This window comes from Apis mellifera, linkage group LG14 (genome assembly GCF_003254395.2).
Source record: "Apis mellifera strain DH4 linkage group LG14, Amel_HAv3.1, whole genome shotgun sequence".
NCBI classification, from domain to species: domain Eukaryota; kingdom Metazoa; phylum Arthropoda; class Insecta; order Hymenoptera; family Apidae; genus Apis; species Apis mellifera.
This window is the reverse complement of record NC_037651.1, coordinates 4,849,791-4,875,812: the sequence shown is the minus strand read 5'-3', so window position 1 is coordinate 4,875,812 and position 26,022 is coordinate 4,849,791. Positions and strand designations below refer to the sequence as shown.

Below are 26,022 nucleotides of genomic sequence, written 5' to 3'. Positions count from 1 at the left end.
GGATTTGGAAGAGTATCGAAGGCGATTATTTGAATAAAAAAAGTTTGAATTTCGTGGTAAATTAAAGAAGAAAATATGATCGATGAATGTAATTCATTGAAGAAACGAAAGGGTAATTAAGAGTAAATTATACGAGGGAAGAATTTTATTAAATAAATTCAAATATTTATCGAATTCAAGAAGATTCAAGTTTCAATCGGGAACTTGGAAAATCTTAAGTTAATAAATGTTAATATTTCATTATAAGTACTGTGTAATTAAAAGAATTAAAACATGAAACTCGAACATTTTGAGTTATGTACATTTGATTCTAGTAACTTTAATAATTGTTCTTTTACTTTAATAAATCATAATATTTTTAAAGAGTTACAAAAATAAAATAATAATTTAATAAAGAAATAGGAAAAGTAAATAGTTAATAAAATTGAATTAATTGAAATTATTTATTAATTTAATTTAATACTGAATGAAATAAATGAAATAAAATTTTTATCATTTTTTTCCCCATCGAATCACATATTTTCCAAGCATTTCCAAATATTATGTAATGAAATCTTCGAAAGATATAACGCAATGCATAGAATGAAGAATAAATTGATATTACTTACGTATTATAAGATAAACTTCCGTATAAAAAATATAATTATTCATATCGTATTCCTGTATGAAATAGATCACCTAACAAGATCATAATTATATTATAATGCAATTTTACACGGAACAAAAACTTTTTATTATGAAAAAAAAAATTAAAGAACGATAAAATTATAAAAAAAAGTAATATTGTAACGTTTGTATGAACTATATAAATTTATATGATTTATTTTTCACGAAAAATAGAAATTTTTTTATGAAATGAAAAAATATTTTCTTCGTTTGATCAAGAAAATTTCGTTTCGAACATTATATTGAGACAATGATATCATGGAATAACAATTTCATGCAATGATTCAGTCTTTACTTCGAATATTCGATGTCTCTGCTTATTACATTTCTAAAATTATTATTATATTCAGAATTTATCATTTAATCGTTATTATAAAATTTATGTGACATATAAAATGTACAACAAAAATGGTGGGTTAATTGTAATAAGTTTTAAATTAATATTCATAAAGTATTTTCATTTTATTGAAAATCACATCATACGTTTAATATCACATTTTAAAGATATTCTTAAAGGTTAGTTATTCTAAAGGTCTTCTCTTTAAAGCCCACGCTTTTTTCTATTTTCTGATCATTAAAACGATTATTTACGCTCAACATACTATTTCCTTTTACGTCATATTCGCGCCATATCGGTCTCGTTTTCCAACTCTGTTTCTATCTTTATCTTTCACATATAACTTCGTCCTCCATCTTTGTTTCAGTCACGGCTAACTTCAGGTCAGTATCGATAGAGCATTTCACTGAATGTTCAGTGTTGTACTGACTACGCGTTGGAGTGGACGTTTTCGTGTGTAATCAGTGAATTTTTTGTGGTAAGTTTGCTTATTTGTTAATATAAGATTATTATTTTATGTTCGTTTAAGAATTTACGTGTTAATTATTCGTACGTAACGTAAGGAATAACGTGAATAAGTGTAATAAAAACGAACGACGCAATTTGTGATTTCTCTATAGTTTGTCAAGGTCACTGGATTAAAATCGTAAACTCGATATCACCAACAATCTTCAATATTAAATACTTAAATTGTTAACAATTTATTTCAATTTAATTCAATTATTAATTCAATTACACTAATCGAAAAATATATACGTCATGGATTATTACGAATGCGTTTGAGGTTATATAGGATAGGTATTACGAATGATTTCGATCATGTAGAAAGTATAAAACAAAGATGGAGGAAAAGGAAATTTGCGCGGGCTTTTATTTATATAATCGTAATTAGTTCTCATTGTCAGATTTAAATTTGTGTTTTTTATTCGTTTTTATGATTCGTATATTCGCATATTTGATCCATTTATTATTTTATTTCAAATTATTATTTGATATGTCGATCATTTTATAAATTCTTCTCTTTATATAACATTCGGTGATTAGCAATCTTTTTTTTATGTATTTTATACATTAATAATTAGTCATCTAGGACTTTTTCGACTTATAATATGCAATTATTCTTTATTATCGTTATATATTATTATATTCTATTTTATATTACATCGTTTTTAAATTATTTTGAAACGTTGAATTATTTTGTAAATGTAATGCTTGATTATGTTCTAGGAAATGATAAATTTCTAAGAAATAATAAATATTCTCATTTCTAACGAAATACTGATAAAAATGAATATTTTTCTGTTACAGAAAATGTTTTCCACTTCTACACTGAGTGTCCTATTAGGGACAATTTTACTTATCTCTTCGATTCCCGATGCAGTATCTTTCAGCAGTACGTAAAATCAAATATTTTTAGATTATTAAAAATTTATTTTTGAAAAATTTGTAAAAGTTGTATTTTAAATTAACGTTATTATAAAATTTAAATAAAATTATATTATCGATTATTATTTGCGGTATTAAGGTTAAGTCGTAACGTTGCAATTCAATTGCTATGGTCAATCGTTTCGTTTGATGGGGATTAAGTGGACTTAATGGAAACAAATGATTGTTTTTAATCTCCAACACGACTGATGCAATTATATTGACCTTCGTTGTTATCTGGGCTTTATCTCTTTTTTTTCCCTAATCCAATAAGAGACTTTATTAAATTTCCATTAAAGAAAAAGAAATAGTATAGTGATAGAATAGTGATAGGGATTAAGAGATTTAACACTTAGTATATATAATTTTCATTATTAAGTTTTTATGTTAATAAATTATTAGATTAGTTAGATTTTTAGATTGAAAATACTTATGTAAATTTCTATTTATTAAAGAATTTTTTAATTGTAATGAAAATGTAGATATTTTATGTTCATCAGAATAATAATTTCCGTTTATTATACATATAATCATTTATTAATATCTTTACGTAATCAAGCAATTCTTGTTGGAGGCCATAAACAACTACTGTTTCTAGATATATTCTCACAGTTATTTTTGTGACAAAGATATCTCATTAAATGTTTTTATCAAATGGATAATTCTTTTCATAAATTAAATAGCTTTGATGAGATCATATAGAATAATTATAAGCTTTTATGTGGGGAAATTTTTCATTTATTAATTAGGCAGTAAGAGGGTGAACAAATTTCCTTTCTCAAAGTTGAAGAACTTAGTTTCTTTTAAAAGGAAGCTAATTGGAGTAATTGTAAAAATTGTTCTATAATTTTTCCCATAATTTCTCTGTGAAATTCTGTGTCTAGTTAAATGAAATATTCATAAAATGTTGGTAAAAAATATATATGAATGTTTAATAATTTTTTAAGTAGCTTCTATGTTGTTTTTAATTTGCTCATAAACTTAAAGTATATATATTTCTATATCAATTCAAAAATCTTTAAAACATTATTTTAAATAAATTTGATATTTGATTACATATATTATAGTATAGTTTTAAATTTTTCATAAATTTTTTAATAAAATTGTAATTTTTTCTTTATGTATGATACATTGAATTAAATAATAGTTATTTAATTTTTTTCAATTTCTAAAAATAATCATTAGTAAATATAATTTGTATCAATATTTGTGAATAAGAATGTAATATTACAGTCCAGATTGCACATTAATTGAAATTATATTACAATTGCATTTTTTTTATTCTATTTATATTATGTTTATTGTAATATCATTATAAAAAAATAATTTCTTTCATAGATATGTTCATTCATTTACTTTGTTATTTATTATACATATATACATATAGATTACATTTCTTATATATTTTGCCAATGAATCATAATTTGATCAGGATCATATAGAATATACATTAAACCAAATTGGTATAATTAATTATCTGACCTTAATTGTTACTGTCCAACTGATATTCATGCAGAATGTGACAATTATAACCGCATATATATATTTCATTTATATGGAAGACGTTATTCACTCTACCTTGATAGATTTTTCATAATTACAGTTGTTGTTTGCATTATCATATAATACCGTGCATTTTACAAAATTAAAGTTGTTTATCATTCAATATTCATTTATATTGAAATGAAATTTAAATTTGCAAAAAAATATATATAACATGTTAGATCATATTACATATTTAAATAAAGGAAATTAATTTTTTGATTTTAATCTTTGTGATAACAGTAAATATAATATTATAATTATATCAAAAGCTTAGATTAGATGTAATATGAAAAATAATACAATTTATTTTAGATTAAGTTTTCTTCTAAGTAAAATTGCAATAATTCTGTAACCATTATAAAATTTGTCTGACAATCTCAAAGGTTAGAATATACAAATTCCACAACTGGATTACCATATCCATAATCTACTTATGACAAAAAAAAAAAAGAAAATCACGCATCAATGGAGAATCATTCATCATGAAGTTTACGGATATAATACTCTCATTCTTTCTAATATTACAATTCTTTCCTTCATCCGTTCCATTTGTCTCTTGATAAACGTTTAAGGACAATTAGAGAAAGGATCATTAGCCTAGTTTTAATATTCTCTTTCTATCTTTCGCGCTCCCCTTTTATTCCATTTCTTCCCCAACACATAGGATAGGGGATAACACGAAGCTTGGGCGTTAACTTTGCAGAGGGTTCGCTTTGTCTCCCTCTCCTCTCTCTCTTTCTCTCTCTTTCTCTCCTCTTTTCGATTGTCCTCCTTCTCTCTCAGCCGGATAATTGAGAATCGATGGGGTTATATGGGGGGATGACGGTGTGGTGCTTGAATAGAATTACGATTAGCAGCGTTACGCCGGTGCCGGGCCTCGGTTGGATCCAACGTCTGGTAAATGCGCGCTCGAACTTGTATTTTCAACCGGAATAGACTTTCGTTTCTCGATGGTGTATTTCCAGATATGGTATTTCGAGAAATAAGAAAATGCGAGACGCGAAATAAAAATAAGAGATTTGTACTGTGATACTTTTTGCGCTATGATATTAGGTTAGATCGGGTTAAGTTAGGTTAGGTTAGATAGGCGTCTAGTAAACAAGCGTTGCACATTGGAAATTGTTTTTCATTAGAAGAAACATCCGTTTCTCGATGGTGTTTTCTGGAATAATGAAATAAGAGATTATTGTTGACGTGAAATAAAACAAGAAATATGCGGCATTGTAATTTTAGATTAGATTAATGCACGTATTTTCTAAAATATGTTAGACGTTATTGTTGATGTGGAATAAAATAAGGAAAGATGTGTATCTTTTTTTGTGAATAATATTATATGAAATTACAAATTTGTTGAGCTTTATTTCCATTTTGATCTTTTATGCTTTATTTCTTTCAATTTTGTAAGCAAATTATAGGGGAAAAAGGAACATGGATTGAGATATAAAAATAGCACATAAATGTATGCATCAGATAAACACATTTTAATTTATTTATCAATAAAATGTATCAGTTGATATCCTCTTGGAAAAAAACATATTTATGTTTTGATTAATTTCTATATTGATATTCACATATATAGTTTTCTTATTTCAAATAAAATTTCAATTTTTTTTCTTTTAGTAAATAATTTTTAAATCAAATTTGAATATTAAAGTAAGGATTAAATATATATCATAATATTTAAGATGATAATATTAATAAAACGAAATATTCTAAATTATTTAAATATGTAATAAATTGAAAATGTAACATGTACATTAATCCCGTTCAAATATATCGACACAGGTGAATTAGGAGAACTAAGTATAGGTATTTGCTTACACTTTAGTTATTAAACAAGTAGGTTTAGTTACTCAGTTGTTGAGTTTGTGTTTGAAGAGAAACTTGATATATGAGGAATATTGAGTTAAACTTACTCAAACATAAATATATTTCTCCTTTTACAAGTAATTTTATAATCGATCATATAAATGTTAATTAAAACAATCTTGAAACAAATTTTCACAACCCTCTTATATCAGATATTCAAAGAATGATTAGATATTTTTTCAAGTAATCTCTTTTTAAAAAACAACTGTAAATTCTCCAAGAAGAGAATTCTTCTCAATTCCTTCTCCTTCCTTCACTGTGTTTCACAAAATTATAATGTATAACGCGAGGAAAATATTTAATACGCTTTAAAACGAGATTCTAAAATTTCTTCGCCCAAGTTTTACGTAATCCAAAAAATACAAGTTGAAGAAAAGTTGAACATATTGTGCTAGCATATATATCTCGGCATAAAATCACGATAATGTTAATATTTAACGATAGCTAGCAGTTTCCAGCGGAGTGAGCATCGTTTACGTGGATCGTTCGCACGAGAGATTGAAGCATCGAAAACGACCCATTTGATCGAGGAGCATCGATAGCATCCGACATATAAATTTCATTTATGAGGCTCCCCTTTCTCGGGGAGCTAACTTTTAACGAACCATATCGAATCGCGAGATCATGCCCTATTACTCGAACTTTTCCTATCACTAAACGAAAAAAAGAAGAAAAAAAAGAACCGTAGCCAAAGTGTTACTTTCTGGTCCACAGAGTACGGGAGGACGTGCAAGGACATCGGTTGCATGAGGGATGAGGTCTGCGTGATGGCCGAGGATCCTTGTTCGATCTATCAACGAGATAACTGCGGTCGTTATCCGACTTGTATGAAATCTCGTCCAGGCGGTAAGAATGTTCACCCTTTCCTTCTTATAAATATTTCATTCTCGAATATAACGTTAGAGGGGAAGGAGGCGCGTAAATGTTTTCGATCCATGAATTAATAACTTGGTTGTTCTTCGATCGATCACGTGTTCATTAAATTTCAATCCATTGTGCGTAAATTGCCGACCGGTTGCATACAAATTTCCTCCCTTTATGATTGATAATAGTAATAAATAGCGTACTTTAATGAACGCGGAATGAATTACTCTGTGTTTACTCTATGTATGAAGTAATTATCGCGAAATAATGTGGATAATTATCAGAGAATTTATACGATAGTTTACTCTTTTTTTTTTTTTTTTTTTGGAACTTGATACACAAATTATAAAATTTGTTTAACTTTTAAATTCACCAATTTTTGTAACCAGGATTGAAAAGACAAGTATCTTTTTATTTGCAGAGGCTAATTGTGCCAGCACTCTGTGCGGTGAAAACGAATACTGCAAAACCGAGAATGGCGTCCCGACATGTGTGAAGAAATCAGCAGTAAATGGTGAGTGTTTAAATTCCTCTTTTATTTTATTCGTATTGATTATGCTTGAACGTTGGTTGATTAGTATGAAAATCTAAGTGCATGAAGCAGGGAGCAGAATGAATAGAATTGAGAAAGGAATGCAATTGTTTTTAATTTTCGTATGCTGATTCGAATTATTAATATAACATTTTTTATCTAAAATTTTATTAAATAATTTAGAAAATATGCTTATTATGCTTCTTTTTTTTTTTGCATGATCTAATTAAAAGGAATATTAAAATATTTTTAATATTTTAAAGTCGAGTAGATGATAAATAAACAGGTTTTTATAATTTATAAAAATTGAAAAATGTGAGCTATCAAGTTTTTTTTCTTAATATATTCATGGAATATTGTATAAGCCACAAAATTAGTTAACCCAATTGAGAATAACCAGTTTTTTTTTCGTGTTGAAGTTATTAAAAATTTTTAACAATTTAATGAATTCGATTCTTGAATGATTGATGAATATTAAAAATTTGAAATTCATTTTAAAATAAGAAAAAAAATTCATTCAACGTTTGTTAATGGAATTTTGAACTATTGTAATCCTTTCTCAATCGTGCCAAGAGCAAAACTTTATGCTTTTAGCTTTATGCTTTCTTGTCCTATATTATATGATTTTATGTTTCTACGAAATGAAGATTATTTTTGCAATTGAATTATACATTATACGTTTTATTACAATTTTTAATTTATCGTTATTTATTTATTTTCGAATGATCTATGTTTGGCAGTTTCATTTCAATTTCTCACTTTGATTTCGTACGTGCACTAGACGTGATTTACGCGGAAATAACACGTCCTTTATTGATGCAATCTATGAAATCGTTTCGAGTGGAAATTACAATGACACGTCGACACGTGTGCGCTTCATTAAAACTTCCGGTGTACTTGGACTTGAACACGTTTCATATGACTCGCGATTTATTTTTTCATTTATCTGATCCTACAAATTTGATCTGATCGATAAAACCGGGTATTTTTAACAATTTGTTAAAAATATTTCAACCTATACTTAGATAGATTGTATTAAAATTAGAATTTTAATAAAATGTTTTTCATATATTTATCATTGAACTGTGATGTGATCAAACAAATTTTTTGCAACAGATTTAATTAATTAAAACTTTTCTTAGGATATTTTATATCATCGTATAGTAAATTTTTGTATATATTTTCGATTAATCGAATGACGATCGTGTAATAAATTCTTTTTGCAACTGCAAATAAGATTTCCAAGTAAAAAAAAAAGAAATAAAATCTCATCAATTTCGAAATATATTAATGAATGTAAAATGATGTATAACGTGAGGTTGCAAACCCCAAGAAGCTGTATCTTGAATTTTTTCCTTTTTCTCAACTTTTTCGAACACGATCTTTCCATTATCGTCTCTTTCTACACAAATGTGTGGATGCGCGTATATATATTCACACGAGGTTATAAGATTTCGAAAGAAATTGCTCTCTAACTTAGATATAAACTAGTCTAGTATAAAATTTTAGCCCTGCCTTATAAGAAAGAAAAAAATTTATCAATCTAGTTACAAATGAAATTTACTAGAAATGCGTGCTTCATATTGTTACGTTAAAATTCTCTCATTTTATAAAATCGTATATTACACAAAATGATGTCTTAAATGAATTTTACAATTACGTTTACCACGAATATCAATGAACAACGTTAAAAAATATCGATTAAATAAAAATTATTTCGCTATTTTTTATTTTCATCGTAGAATAACTACAAAGCATGCAGCATAGATGTTCACTTTTTTAACGCTTTCCAATTATTTTCGCATATCTAACACAGGATGAAAATAACGTAGCACAGTTTTTAGAATCCTCGTAGCACCTTTGTTCGACTAACTTCATTAAAACTAGTTATTGTAAAAGGAAAAAAAAAAAAAATTCCCAATTTTTAGTGAAAGGATTTTGTAGTGGAATGTATATAGTTAGTTATAACTTTTGAGAGTGTTTTTTTTTTTTTGTTAAATAAAACTGTTCTCATGTTTCTCATTAATCATGTTCGTTTATATCTTTTTTTTTTTTCTAAATCCCTTTTTTCGTTTAACATTCCTCGACGTACTCGAGGGATTACATCTTTATAGATCAGTGTTTCCCAACTTTTTTCGAATCATGTTCCACCTCAACGCCTCGAAGAGTTTGATACTCTCTTCAGTGAATCGATCCAGTTAGTTATTAGATTACTATTATACTCAATTAAATAAGGAAAAAGGAGACAAAAAGTCTTCAATCTCTATTATTATTTCAAATGGTACAATTTTGATAATTAATCATTACAAATTTTGTAGAATTTTAAAGAACAAGATTTCAAATTTCTATCATTCATTTATTGATCAAAAATTACTATTTTTGTAGTTATAGCTATTTTCCTAGAATTTTAATAAGATTTAAATCTAATTAAATATTTAAATAATTATCTTTTTATTCGATGAAAACCAAAAGTATCAGGATAAATGAAAGAAATTTTTTCTCTCTCTTTTTTCATCGACTGAGAATCTCTATCTTCTATATTCTGAAAGAATATAACTTACAATCTTACTAACGATAATATATATATATATATTAGAAATTAATTTAAAATATATAATCTTTGGATCCTTTATTTAAATGCAAAATTACGATAAAATTACGAACCTTGTCGTAAGAAGAATCGAGAAACGCTGCATAATTAGGCGACGACTGGCAACATGATTTCCTCCGTTCATTTCTTTCCTGCTCTCCTTTCCTCTTCCTGGGTACGAGGCGTGCATACACCCAGTGTCCTCCAGTTGGGAAACACTGCCGTCAGATAAAATACGACGTAGAAGAGGACGATCTTTTCAGGATTCGAGTCGGCGGGCGTTTCTTACGTGAACGGGCAGCGGGTGAACACGGACGAGAAGCAGCAGCTCGATAAGACGACGGCCAGCAACAGCGCTAGCAATTCGAACCCTTACGCCAATGCTAATGCGCCACCTGCCCCCGCCGAGCCAGCGGGAGGGTATCGCCATCAAGTGAATTCCGCCACCAATTTGGGTTATCCACCTTATCCTAGCTCTGACACGGGTTCCAAGAGCGGTGGGTATCCGTCGTATCCTGCTGGCTCCAGCAACGGGTATCCGCCTTATCCTTCCCCCAATCAAGGGAATCGCCAACAGGATTTAGGATACCCACCGTATCCAACGCACAACAAAATGCCGATGCCCGGACAGTCGAATTATCCCACGTATCCCGGCCAACCGGGCCACTCCAATTATCCCGTTTACCCTGGCCAACAGCCCGGCTATCCGGGATATCCGCAACAGTTGCCCGGCCACCAGAATTATCCCTATCCGAATTATCCAAATCAGAATCGCATGTACCACAACAACGTTTATTCCGGTTATCGAAGGAATTCCGCCATCGTGCACTCATCACCTTGTTTCGTCATCGTTTGTTTCACGGGTTTAATCGTTGCGTTCGTGAACAGATCGTGATCATCGAGACGGATGGTGGTTGATGATACGTTAACGGAGGAATCTTTTCTCTTCGTCGTCCGATGATCATGGTAGATAATAATTCAGAACATTTTTGGAATGTATCATGGAAAATTATTAATCGTTAATGTATTATATTGTGGTAATTTTTGACCAGTTTTCTCTTAAATTATTCTTATTTGTATTCTTGTTTTTCCAGTTAGTTAATTATTATTGTTATAGTCTCTTTGATTATAACGCTTTAAAGGGGGAATGATTTTTGAAATGTGAAGAAACGTCTCGTTGATAGATATATACAAATTTTTCTAATATATTTTATTACTATTTTATTATTGATAGAGATATATATATATATATATATATATATATGTAGATATATATATTTTTATTTTAAAGTCAGTGTAAAGAGATACACTCTGGACAAACGTTATTTTTCTAATACTCAGTATTTTTCTTTCTGCTTTCATGAAGATTCTATATCTATTCCTTAAGATTATAATTATCATCACACTTTGTATAATTATATACGTGCCTTCCAACGTGTCTTTCATCGCAGTGATGGTTCTTTTGTAACGCATTTATGATTAACAGAGGGGAAATGCAAAAAAAAAAAAAAAGAATTTTTTTCCATAGAAAGTAAGATTTTTTAAAATATATTGGATGCTGATTATTGCATTTGACCAGCATTTCAAATCGTGCTATTCGAAGTATAAAAGTTCTTCCATTTGATGTTATCTTTATCACTATATTCGTGATGACGTGTATTATTTCGTTATTTAATTTTTACAAGAAAATATTCTACGCTTCTAACGATAATTGAAAATAAGAAATTGAACAGCTTCCTGGAACAAAGATCTATAGATATACTTTTTCTTCTTAATTCTTCTTATTAGAATACGCAACGCCATGAATAATGGATTAAAAATATAATTCCAGAAAGCTTTTCAATTATACGCATAACAAAGGATCATCAGAAACTATCGAGCCTCCTCAAGCGCACTAATTGCGATGAATTGATTAACTTGGGTACCTGAATCGTGGTTTCAATCGATAAGGAAGATCGTTTCTTTCAAGGGAGAGAGAAAAAAAAAAAAAAGAAAAAAAAAGAAATAACATGTGCATGTTTTATCATCCATTTTTCAAACGAGTGCACAATTAAGTATCGCGATGACACATTTTTCGTTGCGAGCAAAATATTTTTCGCCGTCCAAACACAATAATGACAATTACTCTTTAGAATAAAATGTTATCTATACGCCCATGTACCATATATCTATTCGCTATATGGATGTATATTTATATGATGTACGATTATACGTTTCGAATATCGTGGATACGAAACGATCGACGCTATATTTATTTAGGGCTCTTGAGTCGGAATAAACGAAAAAAAAAAAAAAAGGAAAAAATAATAATAGCGTTTCTATCCATAGATTTACTGTATAATACCCTGCCTCTTCCGCCCTCGTTACGTTAAGCTACAGCCGCCTGCAAATAACGTTTTAGAATTAATTTCTCGAAGACGTGGCAAACACCGACTGATCTCGTTATCGTTTCGAACCCTGACACCTCTTATCTACTTGAGCGAGCGACGTAGAATTACATTTTGTAGGTCACAGTTTCTTAACTGGTTAACAGTTATTTCCATTTTATTATGGCAGTTTTTTCCACCACTATTTCTCCTCTTTTTTTTCTTCTTCCTCTTTTTCATGATTTATTTCTTTAAACAAAATTATAATTAGTAGCTAATCTCAAGATTTCTTTTACCTTTCCTCTTATTTTGCTTTAACCTAATTTGCTTTTATCTTATAATGGGAACCAATCAGGCTTGAAATTTACATACTTCAAAAATGTTTTCATTAATTAAATTTTCTAATTGACATCAAATCAATTAGAATTTAATAGTGAGGGTGAAGAGAGGATTTATTAATATTTTAAAAGATAAATAAATAATCTCTTGTTATTTTTCATTTGTACTCGAGCAAGAGAGATTTAATTCAAAAATTGAAGAGTGGAAGTTCAAAGAAAATATAAAAGTATAAAAGAAAATATAGTAATATAAAATAATTAACAATTAGAGAATGCATGCTTATAAAAAGCAAATTTAAGATAACTTTATCTTAACGCCAGCTTGTAATAATAATAATATAAACTAACAATAAATATCTTACTTTCAATAAGAGTAAGAATATTTTAATCCTACAGAATAATTTAATCCAAAATAATTTATACGTTTCAACAATTCTTAATCGTTTCGATTGGTAGTTTATTCGAAGTGGAATGATAGTTGAATTTCGAGTTTGGTGTAGCTTTTGACTTCCAATTTGACAGCAAATCCAACACGAAGACCAGGAAAGATTAGACCAACTTCACCAACACCTCCACCCAGGTCTTCTTCAAATGGATATGGAGGAAGAATAAGCGGTAACTCAGGATCAAGGAACACTATTGGAAACGGTTCTATTTTTAATCGTTTGTTTGGCAATGATCGTATTTATGGGTCTAATGATGTGACCACACCTAAGAGCAGTGTATATCCAGGTGGCAGTGGTTATTACAAGACCCACACCTCTGTAGATGATCAGGGGAACAGAGTTTGGAAATTTTTTGGTTAAATTCATTTGTTGGTTAAGTTAGTTAGTTGATGACACAAATGATCTTTGTCAAATTGCAATGGTCAATAATTTTGAGTAAATTTATAATTGTTTTAGAATGTGGTTGAATCGAAGTCACATCTCATCAATTTTCATTTTTTATAAATTTCTGAATTGTGAATTTTTGGTGAATATCATTTGTTCCTTAATTTTTCAAGAGTTATTTACTTTTGTGGGCTGCAAAATTAAATCTTTCTATTGAATAGAAATTAGGGACAAAGATTGACGAAGATGGTTTTTGTTATCAGCCTTTCCATTTTTAATTTACTTATTATTTTATATATAACTCTAATTTTGGGAAAAATTAATTTTTTTTTAAAACTAGAAACTGCAGTTATTGTAAAGCATGTGTTAAGAAAAAGCGTGTAAATTAGGTCAATCTTCTATTTGTTATTTCATGATTTATTTTTATATACTTATATTTATCATGAAATTTGACAAATATTTCATTGTTTTATGGATAACTGTGGTTCTTTTCTTTATAGTGCTATGATACAATTATGAGATACATTTATATAACACTATTAATATAGAATAGATGTATTAAACTCATAGTACTTAATGAGCAGTTCAAATATTTTCCTATATAATGAACAAATGTATTAAAAAATATAATATATGCAATTCTTCAGTATTTTTTTGGATTTTCCCAATTTCAACAGATATTTCCTCCACAGATGTAATTAAATAATAAAATAATATCAAAGGAATTATGATTAAAATAAACTATAACATTAGATACATAATCTTAACAATGGATAATAAAAAAATTATCCATGAGTTTAGAAAGGTATCATGCATCTATATGAATCATTTATTGTATCTATAATTACAAACATATATTTTAATATTATTTTTAACAAACAAAAATGAATAGAACATGAAATGATGTGATTATATAACTTCAATGCTATTAACAAAACAATAAAAATAATCTTATCATAGAAATAATATCGACCTTCGTATTATTACAAAATTTATTTACGTTGCAAGTTTAATAAAAGATAAACAGTTTAATTAGAAGAGTATAATTGCCCAATATATATTAACAATATATATATTATATTTATATTGGCAATATAATATATATATTATACTTATGAACTATGTCAGTTTGATTGAGCAACACGGAAGCAACACGATAACAATTGAATTGGACTTGGCATGAGATTAAGAACGAATATTTCTAAACAATTATAAGATAGATCAACAAATTGTTCGCAGAATTTAATGGAGATAACAATTTACTGAAGAAAACAAAGAGTTTGAAAATATTAAATCTTCTAAGACCAAAGATCGTCAATACTTATTTAGAAAAAGAATTCTGAATCATCAAAAAGTTAGAAGTTATCAGAACATGCCTATGTTTTTGGATCAGTGTTTATCATTTTCAAGTAATTATCAGATTCTGATGAAACCCATCGAACTCTGCTTCTATGCTAATAAAGAAAGTGTTAAAACAGTGGAATCTAACTATATGAATGATGATACTTGATAAGAGATAGTGATTGAAATAAGAATTCTGGATAATCTGGCTAATCAGTTTAACCCATATTATACATTTATGTATCTTGAAATATATTTAGCAGAATTTCCAAAGATATATATTCATAAGGATATATCAAGAATATCAATTTCCATTTATTCTTGAACACCTATTGAAATTCAGATTTAAATATTGTTGCCTATATTTAGTAATACATTTATGAGATGGAAAACATTAGTCAATAGATATAGGAAATATTGATTGATCTCATTATGATATTGAACTCTGACACTTGTTATCTACTTCAACAAACTATATAGAGTTATATTTTGTAAATCACAATTCCATTTTATCATTTTATCGTTTTCCCTCGATGTACTATTTTTCTCCTCTATACTTTTCCTTATTTTATTTTTTTTATTATAAAGTAACAGTCTAAGAACATATCCAGATGATAACGATAAGATGATCAATGGAACAAAGTTTGGAAATTTTCTGTTCAAATTCACCAAACAATACTATACAAAATATTTTTCTACATAAGGAATAATACAATTCTTTACTTTTTTCGATTTTTCTTAATATAATTCCATCACCAAGAATTACAGCGAAATAAAACTTAACAATGGACACGAAATCACAAAAATTGCCACGTTGCATACGTCATTTATTTACACGTACATAACACATCTGTAATCGTATATATACTTTAACAAATCAACTTTTAACAAATGGAAATAAGAACACAATGAAATTGCATGATTTGAAATTGCATTCAGCTTAGCTTCGGTATTACACACATAACACAAACGAACAAAGCAATAAGAAATAAAATCTCGCGCGAACAATTGTCGGCCATTGTAATATTACAAAATACATTCACATTACGTCTATTACAATTAGCTTAATAACATACTAATTGGAACAGTATAATTGGGCGATAATAATACAGCGTTAGCTTGATTGAGCAACGCAGGAACAATTGGACATTAGGCATGGCATGGGACGTGAACCGGAAATCGATATTTCTAAACAATTAGGAGGCAGATGACGGATTGTTCGCAGAGTTCGATGGAACAAGCAACAGCTTATTGAGAAAAAGACGGGGGACCGGCGATGAAGCGGATTCCACACCGGATGACACGCAATCGGTTAAGACGATGGACTCTCGATACCCATCCGGAAGTGGATATCCATCCTCAGAAACTCGACCAAAAACTGATACCTCGGTCAAATCATCCGGTTACCCATCCAGTTCTGGTTATCCCTCTACTGGCTCATCCGGTTATCCATCCAGTTCCGGTTATCCATCCAGTTCTGGTTACCCATCCAGATCGTCCGGGTATCCTTCAGAATCTGCAAGTTCCGGTTACCCGTCGAGAAGCTCTGGCTATCCTTCAGAGACTGGATATCCTTCGAGAAGCTCTTCAGGTTATCCATCACAGTCTGGATATCCTTCGAGAAGCTCTTCAGGTTATCCATCAGAGTCTGGCTACCCTTCAAGAAGCTCTTATCCATCAGGATCTAGTTATCCCAGTGGCTCGTATCCTTCATCAGGTTCAAGGGGATATCCATCGACCTCCGTCGATGAGGCAAGTGTGAAGAGGGTGGATGCAAACTCTGTGAATGCTGCTTATCCCAGCCAGGCTGGTAGAAGTAGTTCAGGGTATCCTAGCCAGGGTAGCAGTTATCCGAGTCAGAGCTCTGGATATCCTAGCCAAGGTGGCGGTTATCCGAGTCAGAGCTCTGGATATCCTGGCCAAGGTTATCCAAGCTCTGGATATCCTGGTCAATCTGGAAGAAGCGATTATCCATCACAGTACGGTGGATATCCTTCACAGTCTAATCCATATGGTAGCTATTATCCTGGGTACAATCAAGGTTACCAACAAGGGTATCCTGGAGGGTATCAACAAGGATATCCAGGAGGGTATCAGCAAGGGTATCAAGGGGGTTATTCTCCTCCTTCTACCACTAGGAAACCTAAATTTACTGATCAGTTGGGCACCATAGCCAAAGATCTTGCTGGGAAATATTTGACTCAGGCTATTCTAGATAAAGTTACCAGATATTAGAATGTATTACAGATTTTTGAAATAATTTTTTAATGTAATTATTAATGTAATTTATGCTTCCTTCTAATAATCTCTGCTCACTATGATTGATATCAATTTAGATAGTTAATTTTAAGTTATGTTAAAAATATTAATGAACAATATGAAAATATGAATTCACGAATAAAAGTTATAATTTACTTTGTTTGTTTTTGCTCCTTTAATAAATATATTTTTCTTGCAGCTTGCAGTAATATTACTTCATTGTTTATTTTTATACTTTCTTTCCTTTTCATAATTAAAGAAAAAAGAAGAGACTTCGTTCTGAATAGTGATTTTTTTTTTACAAACAACCACTTAGGTCTTGTTTAATTATCATGCAATGGGTGTTCATGATACATAGCATGAGAACAACTTGTCTAATTAACTAAACTATTTTAGTCATGTTGTAACAACCGATCGATCGTTGCTATGAAACTGCTAGTACTTTTGTGAAACTAGCACGAAATTCTGGTACAGAATTCAATAGGAGGACAGTAGATATATAATTTTTTAAATATTTTAATATTTCTCGACTTGATAATGCTGAAATTTTTAAATTATATCATAATTAACAATTATAAAATAAATTTCTAAACTTAATTTACTATGTGATTATGAAATATATTTAAAAGTTTATTTCACATGTTTTATTTTACAATATAATATTTTTATATATAATATTTATTATAAACAATAAAAAGTTTTTAGATCATATATCAATTATATTATCGATAATCTAAATACATTTAAGCATAAAACAGGTAATAGATTTTCTATTATAAATAAATTTCCAAATTTTATTTAAATCTGGTTATCTCAAAATACGACTCAAAATTATAGAATTGTAAAACTAACCTAAAATATTATTATTAGAATTAAATAAAATTAAAATATTATACAAAGTACAATCAATAAATTTCGTTCCAATAATTTTTTATTTATCAAATTTAATGAAACTACTTTTAATATCATTCATTAAATCTATTAAACAAATTTATACTTTATCCTCCGATATTACTAGTTGATAAATTATCATACGGTACCATAATTTAAATACCAATTTAATCGATATTCAATTCGAACTTTACTAAATTTATAATTTACACCTTGTTCCCCATTGTTACTAGTTGATAAATTAGTATGAAAAAAATTACTGCACGAAGGTACAATTAAATTAACCGATATTAAATCCAAACTTTTACTAAACCTATAATTTCTATTCGTTCTCCGATATTACTAGTTGGTAATTTCACTGTGCGAAAGAAATTTACTGTGTGAAGGTACAATCGTGACTCGATGTTAGCGGCCGAGGAGAACGGATCAATAAGTTCGTGGAGCGAACTGCGAAGGGTGGTAGATGCCTCTTGCACCCTTTCCACGAGGATAGGTCCTGCATCCCTATTTCAGGTAAATCGCCGTCGCCGATATTTCTTCGTCTCTGTTTCTGCGATCTGCACAGTCGTGTCGCATCCACCGCCGGTTGCGTACCTCGCGAATCTTCAAAACATTCTTGTAATTTACGCTTCTCCCTCTCCCCCCTCCCCGATAACAAAAGTTCTTTGAATTTTAATTAAATTTATTTCAAATAAAAATACATTTAAAATACGAGATAAGAAGAATTTTTTCACCGTAATAATTTTAATCGTGATAAATAAAATTGAAATGAAAAGTAACGGTGAAAGCTGTTCTATCGTGCGAATGAAGAATAAAAACTGATAAATAATTTTTACAGGAAGTGAAGTGCTTTTAAAAAATTTTTTTCCAATCAAAAAAAAAAAGAACAAAGAAGAAGTATACGTACACACTTTTTTTTTTCGCTTCGATATTAACTTAAAACACGTGTTGTTCCCGTGTTGTTCCATCGATCTTTCTTTTCCTTTCCTTTCTTTTTTTTTTCTTTCTATTTTTTTCCTTTTCCAACTTTTCTTCTCCGAGAAACCAAGTTTTAACTTCTAACACTTCAGAGTAATATTTCATACAAGTGGAATCCGCTCTCGAAAAATCATGATTTTCACGAAATTCAAGCGGAAGCTGAACGCCCCGGAACCCGACCAACTAACTTTCTGAAACTTGTTCCCAACTATTTTGTTTATGTGCCAAATCCATCGCGATCCACCAGTGCGTTAAACGCTGTTTACCCTGCTGCGTGGACACCTTCCGTGTGAAATGTTCTCCAGTTGAGAAAAAAAAAAAAACTATTACCTTCCAAGTGAAATAGATTAGTGCAAGATTGGGATGTGAATAATTTTTCAACGAGAAATATCGAAATAATTATCGGAGACATTACGCGATGTTTCTTTTTTAATTTCCATATCCATCGTTTGTAACGCAAGAACGATCACGGAACCGTGACCTAGAAAAGTGCGAGATTCGACTTGCTTGATATTCCCCTGTTTAACGTGCTCATTAAATCCAACCTCTTTATTAACGGAGGAAAAAAAAAAAAGAAAATTATCGAAATTTATTACCCGAACCCACTACACGAATCTTTTAAATTTCTAAAAAAATATCGTTAAACACATCTCAGCCACGTTACAATACACGTGTACTCTAAATTATTCTCTCTAAAATATATATCTATACATATATATTTTTCGTCGTGCGTGAAGAATCGAGTGTAGTGCGGGTGGATGATTGGTCCATTTGTGAGATCGTCGTAACGAACAGCTTCGTAATAATCGGTTCGCCATGAAACCGGTGACAAAGGTTGGCCGGCGACGTTCATCAGCGGCACATCTGCGAAACCAGAGTTGCATCAATTAGGAGCCGTTCGACGAGCAATCATGATTCGATCTATCTGCATCAGTTACGCCTTAATCCGGTAAAAGGAAGGGTGGACGATCATTAAATCTCTCTCTCTCTCTCTATCTCTCTATCTCTTCGCATATGGTGGTGGGCCGAGAGGTAATTAAACGAAAATGCTGGTAAATTTTGTAAATAGGCAAAGGGAAGGGGGGAGGGGAGGTTGTTATACAACGTTGCACACCCACGGGAGGAAGGAACCACCCACGTGTTCCGATCTCCTTTGGGGGAAAGTTTTGGCGACTACGATTAACTTCATCTCGTATCAGAATGTTTATTAAATTCCAATTGGGCGGGCTGCTTGAAATTTTGTCGCAAATGAAACGAATTCTCGACGAGGTTGTGGCTTTATTGAAAATGATATTATTGATCGTGGTTCGACTCGATAAATTGGGATAGAATCGGGAAGGATGATCCTCGATCGTCCTTCCAAGTAGAAATGATAATTCTTTTTTTCTTTTTGAAAAGTGGATCAAATTGGACTTGAGTTCGTTGACGTAGAAATTGAAATTGGGATTTTTCTTTTGGAAAGATTGGATCGTTGGATGATGAGTGAAAAAGAATCTTCGAGAAAATAGTAAAGAATTTTGCAATATTTTCCTTTTGTGTTAACATGTTGGAAACTTCGTGGAAAAATTTATAGATTTTGCGAGGTGAATCGAATCTTCGAAAAGGAAATATCCATCAATTTTTAATATTGGAATGAAAGATTGTTTCTTCCTTTGGCAAAGTTCAAAATTGACAAAATTTTATAAAAGGCAAAATTATGTAAAATTATCATAATTCGTATATCTTTTTAACTCGCTATTATTAATTTACAAATTATTGTAAGAAAGTTTAAAAATTTAAAATTAGATGTTGAATAATATTCGAATGATTGACGTTTCTTGCATTTTTCATATACGTGTATTCTACTAGAATAAAACTGAAACGTGTATTTTAAAAAAAAATTTAGAATATAAAAGTTTCTCATGCTTTTTCCAATATTATCCATTATTCAAAATTGTTACAAAAATTTCAATTCACACAGAATATTTATTATATTACGTTCAATTTTTTAATAACTTTTTAATAATATGAATCTGAAAGGATATATTAATATCCATTTATTAAATTAAAAAAGAAATATCTCGATATCTTCATTACCCATAATCACATCTATCTTATTTTCTTTAATCTTTTAGATCTCTTTCAAGAAATAACATTTCATTCTCTTATCTAACGCAGTATTTCGATATTGCACATAATTGGTGGTTGTGTAAAGTGAATAACTCTCGTCGTAAATTTCCAACCACTTTAGAGCACTTAACCCCTTAAATTTAGCCTATAATAATATTTTGAACAACCACTTCGACATACCGAGTTTATATTATATTTATATTTCTCTAAAGTAAGAAAAAGGGGGATAAATAGAACGCTCTCCTCTCTCTCTTTCTCTTTCTCTTTTTTTTTCAACGAAGAAAAGAGAGGACACCGCACGTGTTTTCAACGTGACCTGAATTTCGATAAGGCATTGGCTACCAGTCAAACACGAGTCGAAACGTGTCAATTTTTATTTTTATTTTTTATTTTTTATTTTTTTTTTGATCTCCGCTCAGTGATTTATTGACTCTTGTCACGGTCGAAGATTGAAAAAAGCATGAGAAAGAAAGAATGAGAAGAATGAAAAAGGGATCTTCACAACAGAATTTATGAAAAATTTGGGAGGAATATGAAATATAATAGCAGTGTATTTTATTTTTAGAATAGGAAAGAACACGTGGAGAATTATCAGAATTGAGATGTGGATTCCTGTATAGGGAAGATAAATTTGGAAAAAATATAGAAATAATTGGTAACAATTTGGTAAAAGAATTAAAAATAGCAGAATTAATTTAATATGCATCTATCACATATAGGAAAGAGAAATAAAAATGAAATATATATATACAATGTGAAGATCAAGAATTCATTTCATACAAAAGATCTTTATATTATGATACACGCTAAAGATTATTTGATATTTCATATTGTTCAAAATATCAAAAGTTCAAGCAAGATAATAAAAAAATAATAAGACGATGATAAAAATTTGTTAATAAACAGCGCAACAAATATGATTCATCCTTATAATTTCAGATAGAATTTGAGATGAAATATCTTAATGTAATTCAAGCCTCATAGTTCTGGTTTAAGCTACCAATTTAATCGCTTCAATTACTAAACGTTTCTGCTTTGCAATAGGAATTGTTACTTACCAGATTTCAATTTAATCCTTTATAATTGGAATATTCTCCTTCTAGATAGAAAAGAGTGGTATTAACACTTATTAACAAAGCTTAGAATCGATACTGAATTAAATGAAAAAAAAAAAAAACGTATTGTAACCAACAATACGAATCCCATTATTTCAACTTATCCAATTCATTTATTACATCAAAAAGTACTTCATCGAAATATATTTCTTTCTTTTCAGACGTGCCTGAACCATCCTACCCCAATCTACTTCCTTTGGAACGAAGCACCACGAAAGGGAAGAAAGATTTATAAAAGAAAGGATATAATAAGAATAATTTTTCCACGAGGATCATGAATATCGAGGAACACATTTCCTGGAACGATCTTCCAAACAATTCTCACTCGTGAACGAGCGTGAAGATGCTCCTGTCGAGGACGAGGACGAAACTTGAAGCGGAGCTTGAAAAGTCGAGAATGAAAAACTCGTGAAAATTTGATATGATTCGGACGAGGGGGAAATCGATGGGCGAGGAAGAAGCGTGAGGAGGAAGAAAGAGGAGAGACTAGTTTCCGGCGAAGGGAAGGAAGGAATCACAAGTTAGGGCGATCACGCACGATGCTTCAAGAGATGGAGATCACTTCGGAGAGGGTGATCAAAAATCTGACCAACGTCTCGAACTCGATGAACAACAACGAAACACTGAGGTACAACGAGGAGTTCGATTACACGTTCGATCGCGACCAAGTGGAGAAGATAGTGGTGGTGGTCGTCCCGATATTTTTCGGCATGATAGGTATATTGGGGCTGGTCGGGAATTCGTTGGTGGTGATCGTGGTAGCGGCCAACCCGACCATGAGATCGACCACGAACATCTTGATCATCAATCTGGCCGTGGCCGATCTCTTGTTCGTCATCCTTTGCATACCGTTCACAGCCACCGATTTCGTGCTACCGTTCTGGCCTTTCGGCAATTTTTGGTGCAAAATGGTCCAGTACCTCATCATCGTCACTGCCTACGCCAGTGTTTATACTTTAGTCCTCATGAGCCTTGATAGGTGAGTGATATACCGTTTTCTTTTTTCTTTTTTTTCTTTTGTTTCGAAGCAAAAGATTCGATAAATTAGAATAAATTAGGATTTTAGATTTAGATAAAGAAGAAAATTATGGAGAGGGAGATTTTATCCTTGGAATATCGTAGAATGTTTAAATTATCGATTATCAGAATTTTGATTTCGTTCTTTAGATGGACGTCCATTATTTCATCCTTTAAATATGGTAACGTCTGTCTAAAAAAAAGATACGTATTTCGAAGGATATTTGATAATATTGCTTTAGTTGATGCATTCACAAATTTTGTATTCGAAACCATTTGTTCTATTGTAAAGAAAAAAAAAAAAAGAAATCGACGATAATATTGCACGATAAAACAGGGTTGTCGATATTCCTTAGATTCCATAAATATCAGTTGTGTCTCGAGATATCGTATGCAACGATGCACTATCAACCAATGCTCGTTTCTCGAAATGTCACACGTGCGGAAGGATCTTGATTTTCTCACGAAATACGTTTTCATTTTCTATTTCCTCCAAGTTTACCTTTTTTTTTTTTGAGTTATGCGGATTTATACGTGATAGGATTTTCGATTCCATCACGTATATTGCTTCAGCATTTTCGAAACATTTTTGAAATAATCCGCAGTATCATCGCGTAGAATTTTCCAATAATTCTTATTCTTCTCCAATTGCTGCTCGAAACGGATATTTTTATATAGAAGTTTTTTTTAATCAGATAAAAAGAATTAGTTTTCGAATAATATGATCGGATTAATCGTTACAGATACTTGGCCGTGGTTCATCCTATTTCCTCGATGTCGTGGAGGACCGAGAACCACGCGATCATCGCCATTTGCATCGCTTGGGCGATGATATTCGCGATATCAACTCCCGCATTCTTCGTCCACGGCGAGGTGAGTCAAACTCTACGATCGATTGGCCGCCATTCAAAATCGATTTTCTTCCCCATCTAATGTACCTTCATTCGCCAATATTTTCGTTTAATTTTTATTTCATCCATTCCTCCGAGCTCGTTCCCAATTTTAATTTACACCCTTCAACGTGGTACGTTATTGGAAAATTCGATAAGATAAAATTCTTCCACTCGAAAACAGCCTGAAAAGATAAAACATTTTTAATAAACTATTAATAAAACAGATCAGAGACTCGAACAGTATAATAAGATTCCAAATTTTCTATAATAATAATACGATTAAACTTCTCTAAAAAAATCCCTCCCCGAAATCGAGAAACGAAATTCAAAAGTTTTCAGTTTGCAAACAAAATGCAACAAAAATTCTGATTCCTCGTGGATCGACGGGAAATTCACTTTTCCTTCTCGCTTGACTTTTTCAACTCGATTGTCACGCGCAATGTCGCCCCCATTCAACGGGGGCCAATATCTCGATGAAAATGATCAACACGCGCATTGCGATTCCCCAGATTGTTTACAATTCACTTGCGATTCCCCGTTCACCGGTATTCGAAAGGGGGAGGGAGAAGGAAGGGGATAATAGGGGACGTTCGTGTATTTAACGGGAGGGAGGGAGGGATTAATCCGATTCGAGGCGCGAGAAAAAAAAAAAGATCGAAAGGAAGGTGGAGGGGGATTGAAGTTGACAAAAGGGGGTTGATTAACCCTTTTCAAATAATGTACCGGTAATGGTGGTGGAAGATTGAAGTGGGAATGGAAAGGAAAATTCGCCTCGTCTATCCGGTAATCTCTCTTTCCAAGTGTTCTCACTCTTAATTAGTTTCGGGCGAAATGAGCGTGATGACGATTGGCGGTACGTTTTCTGAAAAAAAAAGGAGGGGGATAAACATTACATTACGCGGAGAAAAGTATAATTTGACTAGCAAAGTGGTAATCAATTTATCGATGTTTGAATGTTTCTGATCGATCAGAAGAGGCGCCATTATAATTTATAAGTATTTAACAAGTATTATTTGTGCTTTTGTATTTTTTGTGCTTTCAGTTAGAAGAAAAGTATAGAGAAAAGTATTTGACTAGCAAAGTGATAATCAATTTATCACGTTTGAATGTTTCTGATTTATCAGAAGAGGCGCAATTATAATTTATAAGTATTTAACAAGTATTATTTCGATATAATGATGGAAGTAGCCTTGTGACATTATCGATGATGGTTTTTAAGACTTTGTGCTTTCACGTTAGAAGAAAAGTATTTGACTAGCAAAGTGATACAATTTATCGCGATGTTTGAATTTATAAGTATTTAACAAGTATTATTTCGATACGATGATGGAAGTAGTCTTTGTGACATTATCGATGATGGTTTTTAAGACTTTGTGCTTTCACATTAGAAGAAAAGTATTTGACTAGCAAAGTGGTACAATTTGTCGCGATGTTTGAATGTTTCTGATCGATCAGAAGAGGCGCAATTATAATTTATAAGTATTTAACGATTATTCGATGATGGAAATGTCTTTGTGACATTATCGATGATGGTTTTTAAGACTTTGTGCTTTCACATTAGAAGAATTGTCTATGATTTGTACAATTTGTATTTTTATTTTTGAATGTAGTTTATCATTTATACGCGTGTATGAGAAAAAAATATCTTGGAATGTTAATTACCAATTATCCAAATTGTTTTTCCAAATTACTTCGAAGAAAATCAGGTGGAACTTGTATATGAGGAAAAAGAAAACTCTGAATATCTGAATTAGAGGCTAAGATTTCTCCAATTATTCGTCCACAAAAAGATTTTATTATTTTTGCAAAAATAAATACGTTTATCCTAACCCTTCATTACGATACGTGTTTATTTTAATTGATTAATCACCAGATGTTTCAATAGCAACAATTCATATTCCATTTATTAACACATTTGATAATCCCTTATCAAAATGTAATTGCCGGAAATATATTTTTAAATCACGATCACGCACGATAATCCCATATTCACATCGACGTGCACGTACACATACGCACACGTGCACGCGAGAATTATCCTCAGATACGTTTTGCGC

At 30.8% G+C, this 26,022-nt stretch overlaps 2 protein-coding genes across 7 annotated transcripts in view; both read left to right on the top strand.

The window, feature by feature from the left end:
* Window positions 1–1,351: 1,351 nt before the first annotated feature.
* Window positions 1,352–17,160, top strand: LOC725926 (collagen alpha-1(IV) chain). 2 transcript variants are annotated; one of them, XM_001121713.5, is made up of 5 exons: window positions 1,352–1,481; window positions 2,312–2,396; window positions 6,557–6,688; window positions 7,128–7,220; window positions 15,929–17,160. In XM_001121713.5, the coding sequence occupies exons 2-5, from the start codon at window positions 2,315–2,317 to the stop codon at window positions 16,936–16,938; spliced, it is 1,317 nt and encodes a 438-aa protein (XP_001121713.2). In that variant the 5' UTR covers window positions 1,352–1,481; window positions 2,312–2,314; the 3' UTR covers window positions 16,939–17,160. The 2 variants fall into 2 exon arrangements, with proteins under 2 accessions (XP_001121713.2, XP_003249661.2); XM_003249613.4 differs by having other exon boundaries at window positions 15,911–17,160.
* A 1,245-nt stretch (window positions 17,161–18,405) lies between these two features.
* The window catches only part of LOC413582 (Allatostatin A receptor), a 33,859-nt gene continuing 26,242 nt past the window's right edge, over window positions 18,406–26,022 (top strand). For 3 of the 5 annotated variants that reach the window (XM_006560200.3, XM_016916236.2, XM_006560199.3), the window contains exons 1-3: window positions 18,407–19,863; window positions 22,217–23,034; window positions 23,816–23,945. In XM_006560200.3, coding sequence (XP_006560263.1) covers window positions 22,595–23,034; window positions 23,816–23,945 — 570 coding nt within the window. In that variant the 5' untranslated portion in view covers window positions 18,407–19,863; window positions 22,217–22,594. Of the gene's footprint in view, window positions 19,864–22,216; window positions 23,035–23,815; window positions 23,946–26,022 lie in introns of all 5 variants that reach the window. The other 2 variants (XM_016916237.2, XM_016916235.2) reach the window with 2 other exon arrangements.

Bases quoted from the DNA above. Each gene is read 5' to 3' on its own strand.
- LOC725926 (XM_003249613.4), top strand. From the start codon at position 2,315: ATGTTTTCCACTTCTACACTGAGTGTCCTATTAGGGACAATTTTACTT. The intron at 2,397-6,556 runs GTACGTAAAATC...TCTGGTCCACAG, and splicing joins CGATGCAGTATCTTTCAGCA to AGTACGGGAGGACGTGCAAG. The intron at 7,221-15,910 runs GTGAGTGTTTAA...ATTAGGAGGCAG, and splicing joins GAAGAAATCAGCAGTAAATG to ATGACGGATTGTTCGCAGAG.